The sequence below is a fragment of the Panthera leo genome, chromosome E1 (genome assembly GCF_018350215.1).
Source record: "Panthera leo isolate Ple1 chromosome E1, P.leo_Ple1_pat1.1, whole genome shotgun sequence".
Classification (NCBI taxonomy): Eukaryota; Metazoa; Chordata; class Mammalia; order Carnivora; family Felidae; genus Panthera; species Panthera leo.
The window spans coordinates 2,172,835-2,190,892 of record NC_056692.1 but is presented as its reverse complement, the minus strand read 5'-3'; the positions used below and the strand labels follow the sequence as shown (position 1 = coordinate 2,190,892).

Here is an 18,058-nt window from a genome sequence, read left to right as displayed (position 1 = left end):
TTTAAGAGACAGCCCCGCCCCCTTGGCGCCCCGCCCCCCGCCCCCGCCCGGCTCGCGCGGCCCGGGCGGAGGTGGGAGCCGAGAGTCTGGAACCGGAGAGACGGGGCGGACGGGCTGGACGAGCGGACACGGGCGGACACGGGCGGACGCGGGCGGGGGTGGGGTCCGCAGGGTGACTCAGGTGCGTCGCTCCGGATGCGGCCGCGTCCGCCCCGCCGGCCCCGCAGATGTGCCGGGCCTCACGTCCGCAGCTCGCCGAGGGCCCCCAGGCCCGGCGGTCCCCGGCTTGGAGGCGGTGCCCTCCCCGCTCGCTCCCGCAGGGAATTCCCGAGGGGGCGGGTGCTGAGCCGCCGCATTCCGGGGATGCCTCCTGGCCGGGGTGGCCGAGGCCAGCCTCTCCGTCCCGGCCCGACGCCAGCTAACCCCCCCCCCCCCCACGGAAGGCCGGCCCCCAGCCCACGCGGGCGGCCTCTCCCCGGCCGGACTCGTCTGGCCACGTCGCCCGAGCCCGAGAGCCCCGCCTCGGGGCCGCCCGGCGCCAGGGCTGCGGCCGAAGCTACCACTGGTTTGTCCGGAAGGCGCCCCTCGCGTGACTCGAGCTCGCAAACCCCAACCGCCCGCGCACCCTGGCAGCCGCGGCGCCCAGTCCCCGGCCCGGCCCGAAGGCGGCGCCCTGCCAAAGAACCACGACGGGAAGCGCAAAGCACGGCGGCTTTATTGACCGAGGGGCCGGCGGCCGGGGAGAGGGGACTGGGGGCGCGGGCCCACGAAGGCCTGGGATCAAAGAGTGTGGAGGTCGTGGCTACGCCGGCTCAGCTTCTCCGGGTCGTCCGACGCCATGAGGGAGAAGTCGCGGAAGATGTCCAGATACGTCTCGTCTCCTGGGTGGGGGGAGGGAGGGCTGGGCGGGCGCGGCCGAGCGCGGGGTGGGGGTGAGGGGACCCGCGGGCGCGCTGGCGGCGTGGCCGGAGGGACAGCAGCGCCGACGCGCAGCGCCCTCGCGGGTTCTCCGTTTTGTTCCGAGGACCCGGCGCACCAGCTGCGCCCCCCACAGATTTGTTGCAAAAGTATGACATTAATCAGTGCAGCTGGGCGCGACGGGGACCGGGCTTCGGGGGCCAGAAGCCCAGAATTACAGTGTGGGGCGGGGGCGGGGGGCACGTTACCTGCCTGGCCCTGAGCCGCTTCGGCCTCCCTCATCTTTGCCAATCGTAGCCTGAAGGGGAAGCAATGAACGTATGAATGACTTTTGCTTCGCTTCCCCCACTGGGACTTCCCATCGTGTAAGCTGGGTGGTTTAATTCATCTGCTGCCCCAGGGTCCAGTGCTTAAAGGCGTTCAACAACATCGATGTCCCTCACTCAGGACGAACTCACCATCCCTGGACCCTACCCGGCCCCCTTCCTACTCCACGCCCCAATCTACGCTGGGGACGGCACTTCTCCAGCAGAGTCCCAGCTGGCCCAGGCCCGCTGGGCGTTAGCCCCGAGTGGGCAGGGCAAGCTCCAGCCCCACCCCGCAGGCCTCCTCACAGGGTGACGATGTCAGCGTTGGCTGTTTCCATGGCGATGGTCAGCGGGTCCTTGCCTTCTGAGTCCAGGGCTCCCAGGTCGGCCCCCCGTTTCAGGAACAGGCAGGCCAGCCTAGAAAGGACAGCGAGGGTCAGCCGGCCACTCGGCCTACCCGAGCCTTCTTTGCCACAGCCGTCATCCCCGCGGCCCCTACCCCGTGTGGCCGAGAATGGTCGCATGGTGAAGCGGCCCCCGGCCGTGGTTGTCCGTTTGGTTCACGTTCGCCCCGTTCTGGAGGAGAAACTCACAGGCCAGAAGAGAATTCTGCAGCGAGAAGTTGCAAGCGGGGAGAGAAGGTGGCATCTTCAGAAGCAGGCCAAAGATACTTCAGGATGGGATCAGCTGAGAGGGTGGGGTAGGGGAGCCAGGAGTGTAAGGGTTCGGCTGGGTCAGGCTCTGCCCTAGCTTTTTACAGTAGGTCATGCGTTAAAGCCGCAGTCCAGCCTCACATGAGGTATGCTATCCCTATTTCGCAGGTGGGCAAACTGAGGCGCAGAGAGGTTCACAATTGTAAGCGGTGGGAGCTTAGATTCAAACCCAGGTTGTCTGCCCCCAAATCACACACCCTTCGCAACCCAGTGTCTGTGGGTTATCATTATCACTCTCTCCAGGGTGGGAGGAGGGGTAGGAGCAGGGCTCAGACTCCCCGTGGGAATGGGAGAGAAGGAGCCTAACGGTGGGGGCGGGGCAGTGGGCAGGACTCACAGCAGCCGTGGCCTGGATCAGCGGAGTGGCATTCTCCTGACCCCCGTTGACCCAGTTGACGTCAGCTCCGTGGGCAAGGGCATCAGCCATGGTGGGCAGGGAGGGAGGATGCCCAGCAGCTCGAAACAGCAGGGCCCCAGGGTGGAGGGCGCCCAGGTCATCAGAGGGGGGCTCTGCTAGGGGGTGGGAAGAGACCCTCAGCACAGTTCGCAGATGCTCTAATGGGACAGGTCCTTTCTCAGTTCTGGGAGGGCCTTCAGGACGCTGGGGACTTCGGTAGGAGGTGCAGGCGGGATGGTGCGGGGTGGGAGGTGCACGTGTGTGTGGGGTCCCTAGGGCAGGGGGGGATCGACAGCGTCCCTCGCCTCTCCCTGTCCAACCACCTCCTCCAGCTCAAGCGTCACTCACCCTCGGCAGCCTATTCCCAGCCCTACACTCCTTCCCATTCTTCCCTTAACCCCCAACTCTTGCCTGGTAAAACCAGTGCTGCTGTGGTCTGCCCCCTCCCCCACCCCCCAGTACTGGCGGGGGGAAGGCTCGGGCCTCCGTACTCTGCCCTCCTCACGGGGCACACGGCCGGGCTCAGTCGATGCCCCAGCAGCCCTCTACCTGGCCTGGATCTGAAGCTCCCGGGCTGGGGCCGGACGGAAGGCTTTGGGGGCACGGGAGGCTGCCCCCTGGGGGGCCCCCGGCCACCTCTCCGCCCTCGAATCTCCGGAAGCTTGGTCAGGAACTTCTTTTCCACGTATTTGGCATGAATCCAGGCCTCCTTCTCCTGCCTGTGAGAGTGTGGTGGGGAAGGAGGGGACCGTCTTCCCTCCTTCCCCACAGCGGGCAGCCCCCCACACACACCCCAACCTCACCGGGAGCAGCTGGGCCCGGGTTTCTTCACGGCCATGGCCTCCACCCGGGCCTCATAGATCCGGTTGACGACCACGTTCCCCAGCTCGCACATGAGCTTCGGGTGGGCCCAGGCAGAGGCGGAGACAGACAGGTGGAGGGGAGGGGTGAGTGTCTGAGTCCTCAGGGCCCTGCAGCCCCTGGACTCAGCCCCCCCCCCAGTCCCCCTTCCCATCAGGAGCCCCCCCCTCCCCCCCCCAGTCACCTTCACCAGCTCTGGTTCCCACGAGTCAAGGGTCAGGGACCGGACTTTGGAGAAATGAACTCCAAGGCTCCTGGAGGGCCAGAGCGGGGGTCAGGCCCCTTGTGGGGTGGCAGCAGCCGCGGCTCCCCAGGAGGACTTGGAGGCAGGGCCCCCCTGCAGCAGAGGTGCTGGCCAGGTGGGGGCAGGGCAGCGGGCCACGTGGCCTTGCTCTGCTCACCGTCCCGCTTCGCCCTCCTACATTTCACGTTCAGGGCCTTCAGCTTCCCTCCTCTCGCCCTGCCGCTCCCCTCCTTCCGCCACGCTGACCCGGGCGGAGGGCCTCATAGACTTGCTGGGACCTAGTGACCTCTTCTCTCTCTGCTCTCCAGCGGCTCCCCTACCCTCAAGACCTCTGACCCCACGGTCAAGCCACTAAGCATCTCTGGCCAGACCAGGACCCTGTGCCCAGGGCCGGCCAGGATCTAAGAAAGGAAGCCGGGACAGGGTGGGAGGGAGGGGTCTGTGTGATGGGCTCAATCCCGCCCCCTCCCAACCCCCCCCCCCTCCCCCCCCCCCGCAGCCAGAAGGAGAGCAGCCCCCGGCGCTCGGGTCATGGGTAGTGACCTGTGGATGCCGGAGCACTGGATGCAGAGGGTGACACCAAGGTTGATGCTGGCCCACTCGGGGGCTGGCTCTCGGCAGTCACAGCACTGGGCGTTGCCGTCCACGCTCTGCACCTGGGCTGCCACGTGCCCAGCACCGCCGGATTCCCGTCCCCTGGCGGTTCCTCCACAGCCCAGCGTGGCAGAGGAGCCCACGGCCAGGGGTCCTGAGCCCTGGGGGAGACGGGGGCGGGGGGAGACAGAGTGGCCATGGGGCCTGGGGAAGGGGTGCCTCGTCTCCCAGGGCAGCCGGGCCCCCGCACCCTCCTGTTAAGGCACCTGGCCTGGCCCCCAGGGGCCGTCGTCGAGGCGGGCCTGGCTGAAGGCCGTGGCTATACTGCTCTGCACGGCGTTGACCCACAGCTGCAGGAGGCGCTCCGAGTCGGCCTGCAGGAAGCAGGACCTGGGCAGGAGGGGAGAGTGGGGCGGGGAGGCTTCTGAGGCCGGGGGAGCCGCGTGGGGGGACAGGCGGGCTGACGTTCACCTGCCATTCAACCGGTACCCGCCGTAAAGAGATACGAGATACCAGCCGGATAGAGATTGGGCACCAGTTGGTCCCATCTTTCTAAATATCCCCGGTCACCCCATCCGCTGCCCCTAAAGGCACCCTCCCCCCCCCCCCAGGCTGCCCCCCAATCCAGCCACCAAAGCGTTAATGCCTGGTGCTACACAGGGGCCCCCAAGACGCCCCTGCGATTGGCCTGCCTTCCTGTCGGTAAAGGTTTAGCTGCATCAGGGCATCGCCCCCCACGTCTGCACTCACTTGCTCGGGGACACCACCTCAAAGCAAAACCGCCTTTCCGAGTCAGGGCAGAGCTTCACGGTGCAGAGACGAAGGTCGTCAACCACCACAGTCACAGGGTCCTGGAACGGGACGGTGGTGAGGGCCAGCCAGCCGGCTGCAGCCAGGGCGGAGCGTCCCTGGGCCCGGGGCAGCCAGGACGCGTCTCCCTACCTTGTACTTCTTCTGATAAACCAGTTGGTTGCTCTGAATAGTGAACCAGCGTCTGAAGGAGGTGGAAAGAGAGTTGTGGACACGGGCAGCCCTGGGACGAGCTCGAGACAGAAACAGCACAGAGGCTGCGCCCTCTGCCCCGTAAGGATCTGGCTGGGAGGGTTGGGCTGACCGTCCCATCCAGTCAGATGCTCCAGAACAGGGCTGCGGAGCCGTGCAGGTCAGGACCCGGAAGGCGGGGCTGTTCACGTCTCCAACAACCCAGATTGGATACATTTGGGAAGACAACTTTCCAGCAGATGGCAGTAAAATGCTTTTCCAATAAAACTGGTCTACGGCTCCAATTTTTAAAATGTGTACGGTATATATATTTCTATATATATTTTTAAGCTTATTTATTTTGAGAGAGAGAAAGAGAGTGAGCAGGGGAGGGGCAGAGAGGGAGGGAGACACGGAATCCAAAGCAGGCTCCAGGCTCTGAGCCGTCAGCACAGAGCCTGACATGGGGCTTGAACCCCTGAACCGTGAGATCATGACCTGAGCTGAACCCGGATGCTTAACCGACTGAGCCCCCCCAGGCTCCTCTGCAATGTATTTTTAAATAGTCGCTACACCCAGCATGGGGCTAGAACTCACAACCCCAGAGACCAAGGGTTGCGTGCTCTACTGACTGAGCCGGCCAGGCGCCCCAAGTCTATTGCCACAACTTTTTGACAGATGGAAGTTTCTTACGGAAGGGGTTCAACTTTCTACTTTGCACAAATATCCTGCATGGGCTGGCAGTGGCCCTGGAAGGGGAAGGAGCGGAGTCAGAGCAGGTGACACCCCTGCCCCACACCTGTCGCGGCTCCTAAGTCCCTACGGAAGCCGGAAGCCGACAAGGCCCTATCGTGGCTCACGTCTCTGTGAGCAACGACTGCACCTCCGACAGCTTCTTCCTCCCTCCCGCGTCCGCGCCCAAGTGCCCTCTCTGTTTCTCCAATGCCCTGGGCTTTTCAAGGGCCTTCGCACTGGCTCCTCCTTCCGCCTAGAACATTCTCCCCCCAGATACCTTTCAAGTCTTCACTCAGAAGTCACCTTCTCATGAAGCCTTTCCTGACCACCCTCTTTAAAACTGCAACCCCGGGGCCCCTGGAGGGCTCAGTCGGTTAAGCTTCCGACTTCGGCTCGGGTCATGATCTCGCGGTCTGGGAGTTCGAGCCCCGCGTCGGGCTCTGTGCTGACGGCTGGGAGCCTGGAGCCTGCTTGGGATTCTGTGTCTCCCAAGCTCTCTGCCCCTCCCCCGCTCACGCTCTGTCTCTCTCAAATACAAACATCAAAAAAAAATTTTTTTTTAATTTAAAACTGCAACCTCCCGCAGCTCTCTGCATCCCCTGCTTTATTATTTTTCTCCGATGCCGCTCTCACCTTGTAACGTAACATAACTCACTGTCGTGTTTACCGTGTGTCTTTGCTGATGGAACAGAAATTCCCCGAAGGCGGCGGGTGTTGTCTGTTTTCTCACTGCGCTTAGCACACCAAACCACTCAGGAAACATTTACCTGAGCGGGTGTGGGTGACTGGGGGTCCTCTCCTCACCTGCTCCACGTCTTAAATGCGTTGCTGGCCCGTTTGAAGAGGTGTCCTTCCATGACCAGGCCGCCAGGCCCCTCCTTTAGGCTGGGTTCTGGCTCCTCCCCGCCCAGCTCCTGGGGGCACAGGAGGGTCCCGGGCAGCTGACAGGCAGAGGCTGGGGCGCAGGGCCCCGCGCACCCCCCTGCGGGCGGGGGGACCCTCACCTTCTGCTTCAGCAGCACGTGCCTCTGTTCCATGTCCCTCCTCTCGCGAGCCGAATTCAGGACCAGCTGGTGCAACTGGGCACGGGAGGGGCGTTTCAGATGTCCCCAGCCCCCTCTCCTGAACCGGGCCAGGAGAGGCATCTTGGAGCGCCCCCCCTCCCTCCGCTACCGCCCGCTCTCCGCAGCCCCACCTGGGCACCCAGGTCCCTGCGATACTGGGCCAGCCTGCCCAGCTCCTCGTGGCCCTGCTGGAAATGGGTAGCCTGGGCCTCCACCAGACGCAGCACCTGGGCGACAGGGTGGGCAGGGGGCAGAGGTGACGAGGGACCCTCCTGTCTTTCCCTCTTCCCTCCGCCCCGCAGGCTCCTCGTCACGTGGCACTTGCCGCCCCCCCCAACTCACAAACTCCATGATGTCAAACTTCCTCTTGTCCTCGATCACGTTGATCTGAGGGCCCCCGAAAGACGTCAGGTGAGTCTCGAAAACACAGCGCCCCCGCCCACCGCCCACCGGGGCCTCTCCAGCCCCGAGGGGTCCTGGGGGACAGGCCGGGCGGTCACCTGCAGGGCGTAGTCCAGTGCTCGTCCCCGGTACCCGGCCCGCGCAGTCTTCAAAGCGGCTCCGGCCTCTTCGGCCTCCTGGGCCCGGCGCCGGGGGACCTCGGCATTGTGGATGAGAGCAGCCTCCAGGCTCTCAGCCCCCTTCCAGAAATCCCGGCGAGCCTCTCGGAAAGCCCGGAGACCCCTGCGGGATGGAAGGACAACACACAACCACGGGTACCCCTCCTGGACCCCCCCCAACCCCAGCCCAGCAGAATGGTCCCCGGCGGAGTGGTTCCCGGTGGAGGCCCGCTCGCGGCCTTCCGGACGGGCCTCCGAGGAGGTGTCGGGATGGGGGACAGCTGTCAGGTCACCCGAAACCCCCAACTGCACGGCTCCTGCCTCGAAGGAGGCCCCCGTGGTAACGGGACGAGGGACGGAGGACCGGGTCCCCCCCCACACTCACTCCTTGACCAGGGTTTGGATTTGCTGCTGCAGGGTGTGCTGGGTAGCGTCCAACAGCTCCTGCGGGGAGGGGAGCAGACACTGGCAGGTGAGGGTCAGGCCGCAGACAGCCCAGGGCTCCCCCAGCCCAGCCCCAGCCCCACCCGCTTCCGCTCACCGCATGGCTGTCCAGCTTGTGGCTGAGGCTCTCGGTGAATTTGTCCAGACACTCCTGGGCACGGAGAGTCAGAGAGAGAGCAGGCGTGGGGCAGCTGGGCCGCCATGTCCGGACCCAGCCCCGCTCTGGCCTGGGCCCCGCAGACCCCAGGCCGACCCTCCCCTCCCCTCCCCTCCCAGAGGATCTCTGCATTCCAGGCCCCCCACCCAGCCTGCTCCGGGGGGCAGGAGGGGGCCCCCTACATACCGCCATCATGGGCTCGGGAGGACCCAGACGGGCCAGGTCACAAATGCCAGCAATGAAGGTGCGGCCGGCCGCAAGGTAATGGCGGCCACTTTCCAGGAGGCCGTTACCCAGTTTGAGGAGCTAAGAAGCAACAGGGGGGAGCAGGGAGTTGTGTGACCCCCTCACAGCAGCCCCCCGTCCCTCTCCCTTCCTTCCCAGCCTCGCCCAAGCAACTCTGCGGCCCAGCCCAGTACTCCCGGTTGTGAACACACAGCTGCCGCTTTCTCACCTCTGCTGCTTTGCTCGCACTGCTCTGTGCCTAGAAGAAAAGTCCTCCCGGCCTGTCACCGAAGCCAGTGTCAGCTGGCTCCAACCCATCTTTCTGCGTCCACTTCCACATATCCCTCCCTGCCCTGACCTGGCTGCCTGGATCCAGAGCTTTCCAGAAACTCCAGTTCCTCACGCAACTGTCTGCCTCACAGGGTGAACGTGCTGCCTGGGTGGCCTTAAGTTCTAGCAGTCTTGGGGCGCCTGGTCACGATCTCGCGGTCGGGGACTTCGAGCCCCACGTCGGGCTCTGGGCTGATGGCTGGGAGCCTGGAGCCTGCTTCCGATTCTGTGTCTCCCTCTCTCTCTGCCCCTCCCCCGTTCATGCTCTGTCTCTCTCTCTCTCTCTGTCTCAAAAATAAATAAACGTTAAAAAAAAAAATTAAAAAAAAAAAATTCTAGGGGCGCCTGGGTGGCGCAGTCGGTTAAGCGTCCGACTTCGGCCAGGTCACGATCTCGCGGTCTGTGAGTTCGAGCCCCGCGTCGGGCTCTGGGCTGATGGCTCGGAGCCTGGAGCCTGTTTCCGATTCTGTGTCTCCCTCTCTCTCTGCCCCTCCCCCGTTCATGCTCTGTCTCTCTCTGTCCCAAAAATAAATAAAAAACGTTGAAAAAAAAAATTAAAAAAAAAAAAATTCTAGCAGTCTAAGGGCGCCTGGGTGGCTCAGTCGGTTAAGCGTCCGACTTCGGCTCAGGCCATGATCTCGCGGTTTGTGGGTCCGGGCCCCGCGTCGGGCTCTGTGCCAACAGCTCGGAGCCTGGAGCCTGCTTCGGATTCTGTGTCTCCCTCTCTCTCTGCCCCTCCCCAGCTCATGCTCTGTCTCTCTGTCTGTCAAAAATAAGTAATCGTTAAAAAATTTTTTTTTTAAATAAATAAATAAATTCTAGCAGTCTTTACTGTCAGGAGTTTTCCCATTCTGGGCTCACTGAGCAATTTCCTCACGAACAGGAACAGACCAGGACAAGGATAGCACGTTGGGGTGTTCCCAGGGCCCATTTTGTCTGGCGCCTTCGACTGACAACTGAGGAGGCTTGAGAAACAAGGGACAGTTGGGGCGCCTGGGGTGGGGGGGGCTCAGTCGGTTGAGCCTCCGACTTCCGCTCAGGTCATGATCTCACGGTTCACAAGTTTGAGCATCGGCCTCTGTGCTGGTGGCTCAGAGCCCGGAGCCTGCTTCAGAGTCTGTGTCTCTGTCCCTCTCTGCCCCTCCCCCGCTCATGCTCTGTCTCCCTAAAATAAACAAATGTTAAAATTAATCAATTAATTAAATACATAAATAAAAGAAACAAGGGGACAGCTGACAGGCCTGAGCAGGGTCCCTCTGGTAGGGCCAGGTGGCTGAGTCAGAAACCAAAGTGAGATCTCCTGACCTCTGGCCCTTGTTATCTTCGGTCACCAGTCACCGCATTACATCCTGAGGTGACACGACTCGGCTTTGGCCTGAGTCACCCCAGCAGGGATGGAACAAGTGTCTGTGGAGCCCCTCAGGTCAGGCCCCGGGGACAGGAGACCACCAGGGAACCTCTGTGGAAAAATCCTGGGCAGAGGGGGCTCAAGAGGACTTGGGCCGTGTGGGTTCTCAGTGGGTTTTTGAAAACTGAAAAACACTTCCTAGGGCTCGCGAAGGCTGCAGGGAGGTATGGCTTCACCTGAAGGTGACTGACAGGGTCAGCCACCATCAGGAAACTAACCACAACTCAGCCTCTTCGGGGGTCCATGCAATGGAGTAGCACTGAGCCGCGCCAGGGAAGGAACTATCCACACGTGAACTACTTGTACTAACGTGTAGCAAACCGAACGAACTTCAGGGGCGTTATTCCGAGAGAGAACAAGGACAAAAAAGGCTAATCTTGAGAGGTCACACAGCGTATGGCTTCAAGTAACATTGTAGCAATGACAAACGTCCGGAGAAGGAGAACGGATGAGCGGATCAGAGCAGGCAGGGGAGGGTATCTCAAGAGCTCCTTGCGGTGACTTTAAGGGCTTGAACGAGATGCTGGCATGTGAGAGAGCGCCGTTGAATGGCACACACAGACTTTGTTTTGTTTTGTTTTGAAAAAAAAGGACAGTCGACCCTCGCACAGCAGGGGTTTGAACCGCGCTGGTCCATGAAGAAGTGGACTTTTTGTGATAAATACGGTACGGTAAATGTTATCTTCTCTCGCTTGTGCTTTTTTTCTTTCTTTTAGACACAGAGAGTGCGTGCGTGTCCGGGTGTGTGAGGGAGGGAGGGAGGGGCGGAGACGGAGAGAGAGAATCTCAAGCAGGCTCCACTCTTAGGTCTGAGCCCGGCATGGGGGCTCGATCCCATGACCCTGGGATCATGACCTGAGCCAAATTCAGGGTTGGACACTTACCTAACTGAGCCATCCAGGCACCCCTGATTTTTTAAAAATTTAATTATGTATGTATGTACGTATTTAACTCTACACCCAACGTGGAGCTTGAACTCATGACCCTGAGATTAAGAGTCACGCACTCCAGTGACTGAACCAGCCAGGTGTCCCTCTTCCTTATGAGTATTTTTTTTTAATGTTTATTTATTTTTGAGAGAAAGAGAGAGACAGAGTGTGAGTGGAGGAGGGGCAGAGAGAGAGAGAGAGGGAGGGAGGGAGACACAGAACCTGAAGCAGGCTCCAGGCTCTGAGCTGTCAGCACAGGGCCCGACGTGGGGATCGAACTCATGAACTGTGAGATCATGACCTGAGCCCAAGTCAGACGCTTAACCGACTGAGCCACCCAGGAGCCCCCTTATGATTTTCCTAATAACACTTTCTTTCTTTTAGCTCCCTTTATTGTATAGACAGCATACGATACACATATCACATAAAATACGTGTGAATTAACCGTTTACGTTATCGGTAAGGCTTCTGGTCGGTGGCAGGCTATCAGTAAAGTCTTTGGGGATTTAAGAATTATATGTAAATTTTCGACTGTGCTGGGGGGGGGGGGGTCAGTGCCCCTAATGTTCATGTTATTCAAAAGTCAACTGTATATGCAAAACAGGTAAAATCCAGGTAAGGTCCACAGACAGTCATTGTACCATGACGACGTCAATTTCCTGCTTTTTGGTAAAGTACCAGCATTACCCCAAATGCCACCATTGGGGGAAGCTGGGCGATGGGTACATGGGACCTCTAACATCTTGTGACTTCTTGTGAGTCTTCAATTAACTCAAAGGACAACAGTTTAATTAAAAAATATATGTTAATTTGTCACTGGGGTGCCTGGGTGGCTCAGTCGGTTAAGCTTCTGACTCTTTGATTTCAGCTCAGGTCATGATCCCAGTGTCACGGGATCAAGCCCCTCCACGGGCTCTGGACTGAGTGTGGAGCCTGCTTGAGTTTGTCTCTCTCCCTCCCTCTGCCCCTCTCTCCCACTTGTGCTCTCTCTCTCTCTCTCTGTCAAATAAATAAAATGAAAAAAAAAGTTAGAAAGCTCCTCCAGCTGGCCTTGAGGAAGCAAGCTGTCTAGGGGCAGGGCCACATGACAGGGCACCCGGCAGCTTCGAGGAGGTGAAGGTCTCAGTCCCGCAGCAGCAAGGAGCTGACGTCGGCCAACAACCACTCGAGCTTGGAAGGAAACCCTGAGCCTCAGATGGGACTGCAGCCCGTGGGACCCTGAGCCGCGCCCAACTCCTGACCTACAGAAACTACGCCAACAAACGTGTGTTGTTTTAAGTCGCTAAATTCGGCATAACTTGTTACGCAGGCGGTAGAAAGCTCACGCACCAATACGTATGTAACACGTGAGACTGGGGTAAATGCTACAGAGAAAAACCAAACCCGCTAAAGGGGCGGGGAGTGTTCACACGTGTGTGTGCACATGTTATCAAGAGTAGCCACGGAGGGCCCTACTGTCCCGTGTTTAAGTGTCTCACTGCTTTGTCTCCCAAAAGCTGCTGTGAGCTCCCTGGGGGCAGAGCGGTCTTGCGGTCCTGAGGCCCGGGCTCACAGCTGACCCGGCAAAGCCCCCAAGTGAGTCTTGTCTTCCAGGACCTCGAGCTCTTTGAGGGTGCGGAACTTCCATCTGCTTCTCTATAGCCCCCAAAGTATTGACCCCGCACGGTTAGCATTCACAAATCCCTGGAACTCCTTCGTGGTCTCCGATTTTCTCCCTGGCCTCGCCCCTCTCATATTTACCCCATCCTGGGTCCCCTGCCCATGTCACCTTTTCCAGCCGGGTCTCCAGTTCTGACACCTCGGCTTCCACCAGCTCGATAGAGGCTCTGGGAAAAGAGGGGTCACGGGAACAGAGCTTGGGCCCATCTGGTCTGTGCGCCCCCGGAGGGCTGGGGCTGGGGTGAGGGGGTAAGGGCGTAGACAGGAAAGGCTGATGGGGTCGGGGACCTGTCCGCAAGCCCTGGCCGCCTCCCTCACTCCGCGCAGTCTGAAAGCTAGTAGGGCCCAGGCCAGAGCAGGAAGGGCAGAAGGAGGGTGGATGTGGCGAGGGCAGGAAGTTGCTAACCGCCCCAGCAGGTGCTGGGGGAGGGGCGGGGGTACCAGGAGCCGAGGAGGTAGTGTCCGCTCTGGGGGTAAGAGGGGCTAGAGAGGCCCCCTCTGCATGTGAAGGGGGCAGAGAGCATCAGAGTCTGGGGGGGTTCATAGGAAAGGTGCTACTATGTCCTCCGAATGGCCTAGAAGCTCCATCTTGTCCCGTTGAGACTCATTCCCTGGAAGGACATCTGGCCTGGGGAAGGGCGTGTGCGTGTGTGTGTGTCCATTGGGGATGGGGGTCGGACCTCACCCCCTCTGCCACCCAGACCTGCGCACACTTACCGGAAGCGGGGTGAGTCTTTGAGACACTCCTCGAAATCCAGCTTGACCGTCATCTTGCTGCGCTGCACGGGGGGGTCAGACGGGCGGGGGCTGCAGGGGGAAGCGCTCCCTGCCCCAGGAGGGGTTGGTGAGGAGGAGGGGGGGGGGTCCTCTCCTGGGGAGAGCCTGGGGGTGGGGGAGGGGGCTCAATCCCTTCCCTAAGGGTTAGGGATGTGCAAGGAGGAGCTCTCACCTCACACTTGCAGGCAGTACTGGGAGGGGCAGAGGCGGGGCCAGGCGGAAAAGCCACAGCCCCACCCACACAGACTATCTGCAGTCCCCTTCTTACCAGAGTCCCCTTCCCCGCTTTTTTCTCCTTTAGCGGGGCCGGGGGCTGGGGGTGACTGGCAGATACAGGCTCCAGCCCTGATTCTGTCACTCAGAGACTGTGGGACCCTGGGCAAGCTCTCTGATTCCTCAGTTTCCTCATCTGGAAGATGGGCATGACACCCTCCCCCCCCCCCCAACCCGCCCCGCCCAGAGATGTCATAGGAATTAAAGAGGACATTGGTACATTCGTGGTTTTGGGGTCCCACCAACCACCGTCCCCCTGCTGCAGTGGGGGGGCCTTCTGGGCCTCCCAGGCCCTCCCTGAGTCCAGTGCCCCAGGCTGTTCCAAGCTTTCTTCTCCGCTCCTCTGCCTGCTGTGGTTTCCTGTATGCAGACGTCCTTCCCTCCGCCCCTCTCCTCTGTGGCTGAGCAGGCCCGTGCAGGGCCACAGACTCGAGCACCGAGACTCCTGCGCTTTTCTTTATTGTCCACCTCGAGGACGGTGGGCAGGGGGAGGCGGGGACCCACCCCATCCCCAGCTGGCTACGTTTTCCATTGTTTGGCTTCCCCCTCTTGTGTCCATTGAAGACGCAGGGTTTCATCTGGGGAGAGATGACTGGGTTACTGGCTTCCTTGCAGGAGGCAGGAGATCCGGCCCGCGTGACCCTGAAACTCCCTAGAACCCACCCATTCGGGCCCTCTCTCCGGGGCCGGTTCAGGCCGCCCCCTTGCCCCCCACCCGCCCAGGCTCACGTCTGCTTTGGTTTTGGTTTGGGGACTTCCGGTGGCTGCCAGGCTGCCTCTCCAAGCTTTCTGGCCTTTGCCAGGTGAGCCCCTTGGGTGCCAGGCACTGACACCAGCCTGACTCTGATCTGGACCCATTGTCTTTGGAGGACAGGGCGGTACCTGGAGGGGGGTGGGGGCAAAGGGGAATCAGGGGGAGGCGCGGGACCAACAGCTAGTGCCAAGCTGGAGGGGGTCCCAACCCCTTCTGAGCCTCCCTCGTTCCTCTCTGTACAACGTGGGCCTGCACGCCAGGATGCCGGAGGCCGCTCTTAGCATCTGTTGAAGGTACACTGGTATGCAAAGAAGGGGGGTGGGGGGAGGGGAGCTTGTCAAGAGCCAGCTATTGGGGCCTGGTGCCCTCACCAGGTTGCGATTTTGTCACTGTCACTTTCAGGCGGTCCTTGGTGGCCTTGTGATCCTGAATGGGGCTTCCTGGGTGGCCCAGCAGACGGACCTCAGTGCTTATGGGATTCTCCATCACCCAGCTCAAGTTTGCAGAGCCTGGAGACACCACAGGGTCAAGGCCGGGGCACCCATCGGTCTGGGGTTGTCAGCATCCCCCCCTCCGCCCCCGCCCCAGGCTGACCCGGCCCAGCTCTCACTGTCCTGCTCCTCTCGCTCATCTTCTGTGTCCTCCTCGAGCTCGGGGTGGGGGGAGCTCCTCAGGTATCTTCCTTTGATGTAATACTCCTTTCGTTGTTGCAGACCACTTTCCTGGCCTGACCTGACGGTGGCTGAAGCTCGGCACTGATTTCTGAAGGCAGGGGAATCTGCCGAATCATCCAAGTCCATCTGGGTCTTATGGCCACCTAGGGTATCCAGGACCCCCAGGTGTCCATTATGGCCCCCTCCACAGGGGAGAAGTTCCAGCCCTGGGTTTTCATCTCACTTCTCCGGCCTCTTCCCGTATTAGAAAATCCCAGTGACCTCTCCATCCCCCACGGTTCTCTTGGGCTTCCTGAGGACTATTCTGATGAGGCCCCCACCCCACCCGCCTTCCGTCTTCCCTGGGGGTCACCTGCCATTACCTCCCTCCCAGGTAGCAAGGCCCTGGGCCAATGGCCACTGAGAAAGATAGGGTATGGCAAAGACTCTGGACTACAATTCCCACAAATCCCTGGGGCTCCACCATAGCTAACCCTTGGCTTCTCGGATGTGGTTCCTGGTGACCAGGCCAATCTCATCGTTGACTCCTCTGGCCAGCCCTCCTGTCCCGCCTCTCTCCACAGGCCTGGGCTCTGGGTCCAGCATCATGCCCCGACTGTCACTGCCTGTATTGGCACGGCCTCCTTTGTTGTTGTGCTTATTATCGTCGAAGGAAAAACTTTTCTGAGTCTCGAAGATCTTTCCTTCATCGTAATGTGTCTTTCGGCGGTTTACGAAGTCACTGGAGTCTGTGGGCCATTGTAAACAGCTTGGCTTTCCGGCCAGGCTCTCGCTGACGGTTCACTCTGCCTCCCCTTTCCGCTCAATCCCGACCCCTCATCTCACGTGTCTTAGAAAAGTGGTCCGGAGCTCCCAAACTTCTGGTATCACCATACTGGAGGACCTTGGGATAGAGATTGTCCATTTTTGCCAACCTGAAGAGGAGGGAGACTGGTTGCGGGCACCAAACAGAGAGAACGAGGAGGGGCAGGTGGTAGATGTAGCTGGCTAATTCCCCCACCTTGGCCTTGGTCAGTCCAGATGGGAATTGTAGTGCCTCCCATTTTGGTGGCCAAAAAGCAGGCCTGGCTCAGACCTCAGAGCTCAGGGGTGGAGGGAGGAAGAGGCCCCACATCCCTACTGACCTCTGGCAGGACTCTCACCTCTTGGCCAGCACCTCCGGAGTCACCGAGGGAGAGGATGCCCCAGGCAGGTCCTCATCACTGTCCTGCAGCCTGCAGAAGAGGGAGTAAGCAGTGGTGAGGGGCAAGCATCTGGAAGTATCCAATCCCTGGGGCCTCTCTGCCTCCCCCACCGCCTTTGAATAAGGAAGGGTCTGGGCTAAAAAGTTAGGGCTGAGGGCTCAGCACCTGTGGTAGGGAGTGCTGGGTTCATCCACCTTCATAAATCCATAGTCCTTGTCAGCAGGGTGGTAGGTGACTAGGATATTCATTTCGTCCCACCGCTGAGACTTGTTCCTGGCATAGGAGGACACAGAAAGGTGTAGGAAAACTTCCAGCGACCTCCTCCTCACAGCCCTCCCACTTTCTTTCATTCAGAAACTTCTTGTACCCGCTCGTAGTCTCAGAGGCGTAGCAGTGAGGGCGGGGGTCACGCCTAATGATAATCACACACGGCGTAGCCAGCGTTTACCCTGTACCTGCTCTCCCGAAGGCCTGGAAGCTCAGATTCCCCGCCCCCCCCCCCCCCCCCCCCCCCACCCCATAGCCCTCAGCTACTCTCTCTTCTAGTTCTCAGGACCGCCCCTTCCTCCTAGCCCCGCCCCCTCCAGTGCCCGAAACCCCTCCCTCCGGGCTCCGAGCCGGGTGCCAGCCGAGCTGAACTCTTTACTTCTCCGCAATGGGGGATTTCTGCATCAAGACGGAGCCGTTGCTTTTTAGGATGCTCCGGGGCCGGTCCTCACAAGGTTTGTGGGAGTGCAAGCAAGTCGACTTGGAGCGCGGACTGCGTCCGGAGTTGTACGCCCCAGACCCCTCGGACCCGAGCCTGTAGGTCCCGGATACTCTAGTTTCAGGGAAGGGGCCATGTAATCCGCTTGGGTACGGGCCGGACCCAGTGCCGAGGTGCGCAACCTCCCCAGGGTGCTGGTTGGGTCCGGAACCGAGGACTGCTACGCCCCCGGAGGGCCGGCTAGATTCAGGACTGCGAGTTACGATTCCCCCGGGGTGCAGGGAGGGCCCAGAACCGTGAAACGGGACTACGCTGGAGGGCGGCCCGGCGTCTGCCTCGACCGTGATTCCTCCGGACACACCCCTGGTCGCCTCTCCCGGGGATTCCCCACTGCGGCCGCCGGCAGCCCCCAGAGCCTCGGGCTTCTCCATGGCCCCATCCGGGGACCTCTCTCAGCTGCCCCGCCCCGCCCCGCCTCCTTGTTCCTCATAGCCCCGCCCTGAGGCCCCGCCCCCACCGTGGCGTTGGGCGGAGGGGCGTGGAGGTCGGGGGCTCGGACTGAGGCCCGGGTCCCCTCCCGCTCAGCTACCTGGAGCCGCGGCCCCGGCTTCGAGACTTTATATGGGGACCTCGGGCTAGGGGCCCCTCCGGCTGCCCCACCCAAAGGCCTTCTTTCTTTGTCTCTGGGATTTGTTCCCGCCCTTCTTCCCCATCACCGCCTTCATCCGAATTATCCAATCATAGTCAGGGGTCCCGGTCATGGGGCGGAAGCCTTAATTGTGACGTCATAGTCCTCCAACCTCAGCGCGAGCTCGGACAGCTGGGCTGGGGGGCTTGATAGTTCGGGGTTTTGGGGGCAGCACCGTCAGTGCCATTGCTTGAATCTGCCTGCCAGGGTTTCATTGGACTCTTCATCCGTGGCTTTAAAATTTAAGGGTTTGGCTAGATTGGAGTTCAAGTGGGCTTGTTTAGGAATATCACGAGCCCCTTCCCTGCCCCCCCCCCCCAGTCGACGCGCTTTGCCTCTCACGAGAAGTGCGCTACACAGTGGAGGGACTGCGACAGTGTCGCAAAATATATCCGGTCTCGGTGCGAGGGCAGAGGTTTTTATTTATAAAGCTACCGGTTCCCTTCTCTGGATGCTCCAGACGCCGCTCTTACGG

General features: G+C 60.7%; 2 protein-coding genes across 12 annotated transcripts; both read right to left on the bottom strand.

Annotated features, from left to right (window-relative positions):
- Positions 1 to 697: 697 nt before the first annotated feature.
- ACAP1 (ArfGAP with coiled-coil, ankyrin repeat and PH domains 1) lies at positions 698 to 13,494 on the bottom strand. Of its 3 annotated transcripts, XM_042914778.1 has the most exons (23): positions 13,477 to 13,494; positions 13,245 to 13,306; positions 12,637 to 12,694; positions 8,163 to 8,282; positions 7,917 to 7,970; positions 7,761 to 7,819; positions 7,316 to 7,499; positions 7,158 to 7,202; positions 6,947 to 7,042; positions 6,756 to 6,830; positions 6,556 to 6,665; positions 4,978 to 5,029; positions 4,786 to 4,886; positions 4,302 to 4,425; positions 3,985 to 4,196; positions 3,382 to 3,451; positions 3,140 to 3,234; positions 2,886 to 3,055; positions 2,277 to 2,452; positions 1,726 to 1,835; positions 1,533 to 1,643; positions 1,167 to 1,216; positions 698 to 881 (listed from the first exon to the last, which is right to left on the bottom strand). In XM_042914778.1, exons 2-23 carry the CDS (start codon positions 13,295 to 13,297, stop codon positions 781 to 783), a joined length of 2,226 nt encoding a protein of 741 aa, XP_042770712.1. In that variant the 5' UTR covers positions 13,298 to 13,306; positions 13,477 to 13,494; the 3' UTR covers positions 698 to 780. The 3 variants fall into 3 exon arrangements, with proteins under 3 accessions (XP_042770712.1, XP_042770711.1, XP_042770713.1); XM_042914777.1 differs by lacking the exon at positions 13,477 to 13,494 and having other exon boundaries at positions 13,245 to 13,387; XM_042914779.1 differs by lacking the exon at positions 13,477 to 13,494 and having other exon boundaries at positions 2,277 to 2,449; positions 13,245 to 13,387.
- Positions 13,495 to 14,020: 526 nt separating this feature from the next.
- On the bottom strand, positions 14,021 to 17,654 carry LOC122206043. Of its 9 annotated transcripts, none has more exons than XM_042914784.1 (10): positions 17,485 to 17,654; positions 16,836 to 17,009; positions 16,355 to 16,462; positions 16,148 to 16,219; positions 15,831 to 15,919; positions 15,479 to 15,733; positions 14,942 to 15,148; positions 14,703 to 14,840; positions 14,307 to 14,459; positions 14,021 to 14,155 (listed from the first exon to the last, which is right to left on the bottom strand). In XM_042914784.1, the coding sequence occupies exons 2-10, from the start codon at positions 16,859 to 16,861 to the stop codon at positions 14,097 to 14,099; spliced, it is 1,107 nt and encodes a 368-aa protein (XP_042770718.1). In that variant the 5' UTR covers positions 16,862 to 17,009; positions 17,485 to 17,654; the 3' UTR covers positions 14,021 to 14,096. The 9 variants fall into 9 exon arrangements, with proteins under 9 accessions (XP_042770718.1, XP_042770719.1, XP_042770716.1 ...); XM_042914785.1 differs by having other exon boundaries at positions 16,836 to 16,991; XM_042914782.1 differs by lacking the exons at positions 16,836 to 17,009; positions 17,485 to 17,654 and adding exons at positions 16,557 to 16,601; positions 17,257 to 17,341 and having other exon boundaries at positions 16,355 to 16,466.
- Between the last annotated feature and the right edge of the window lie 404 nt (positions 17,655 to 18,058).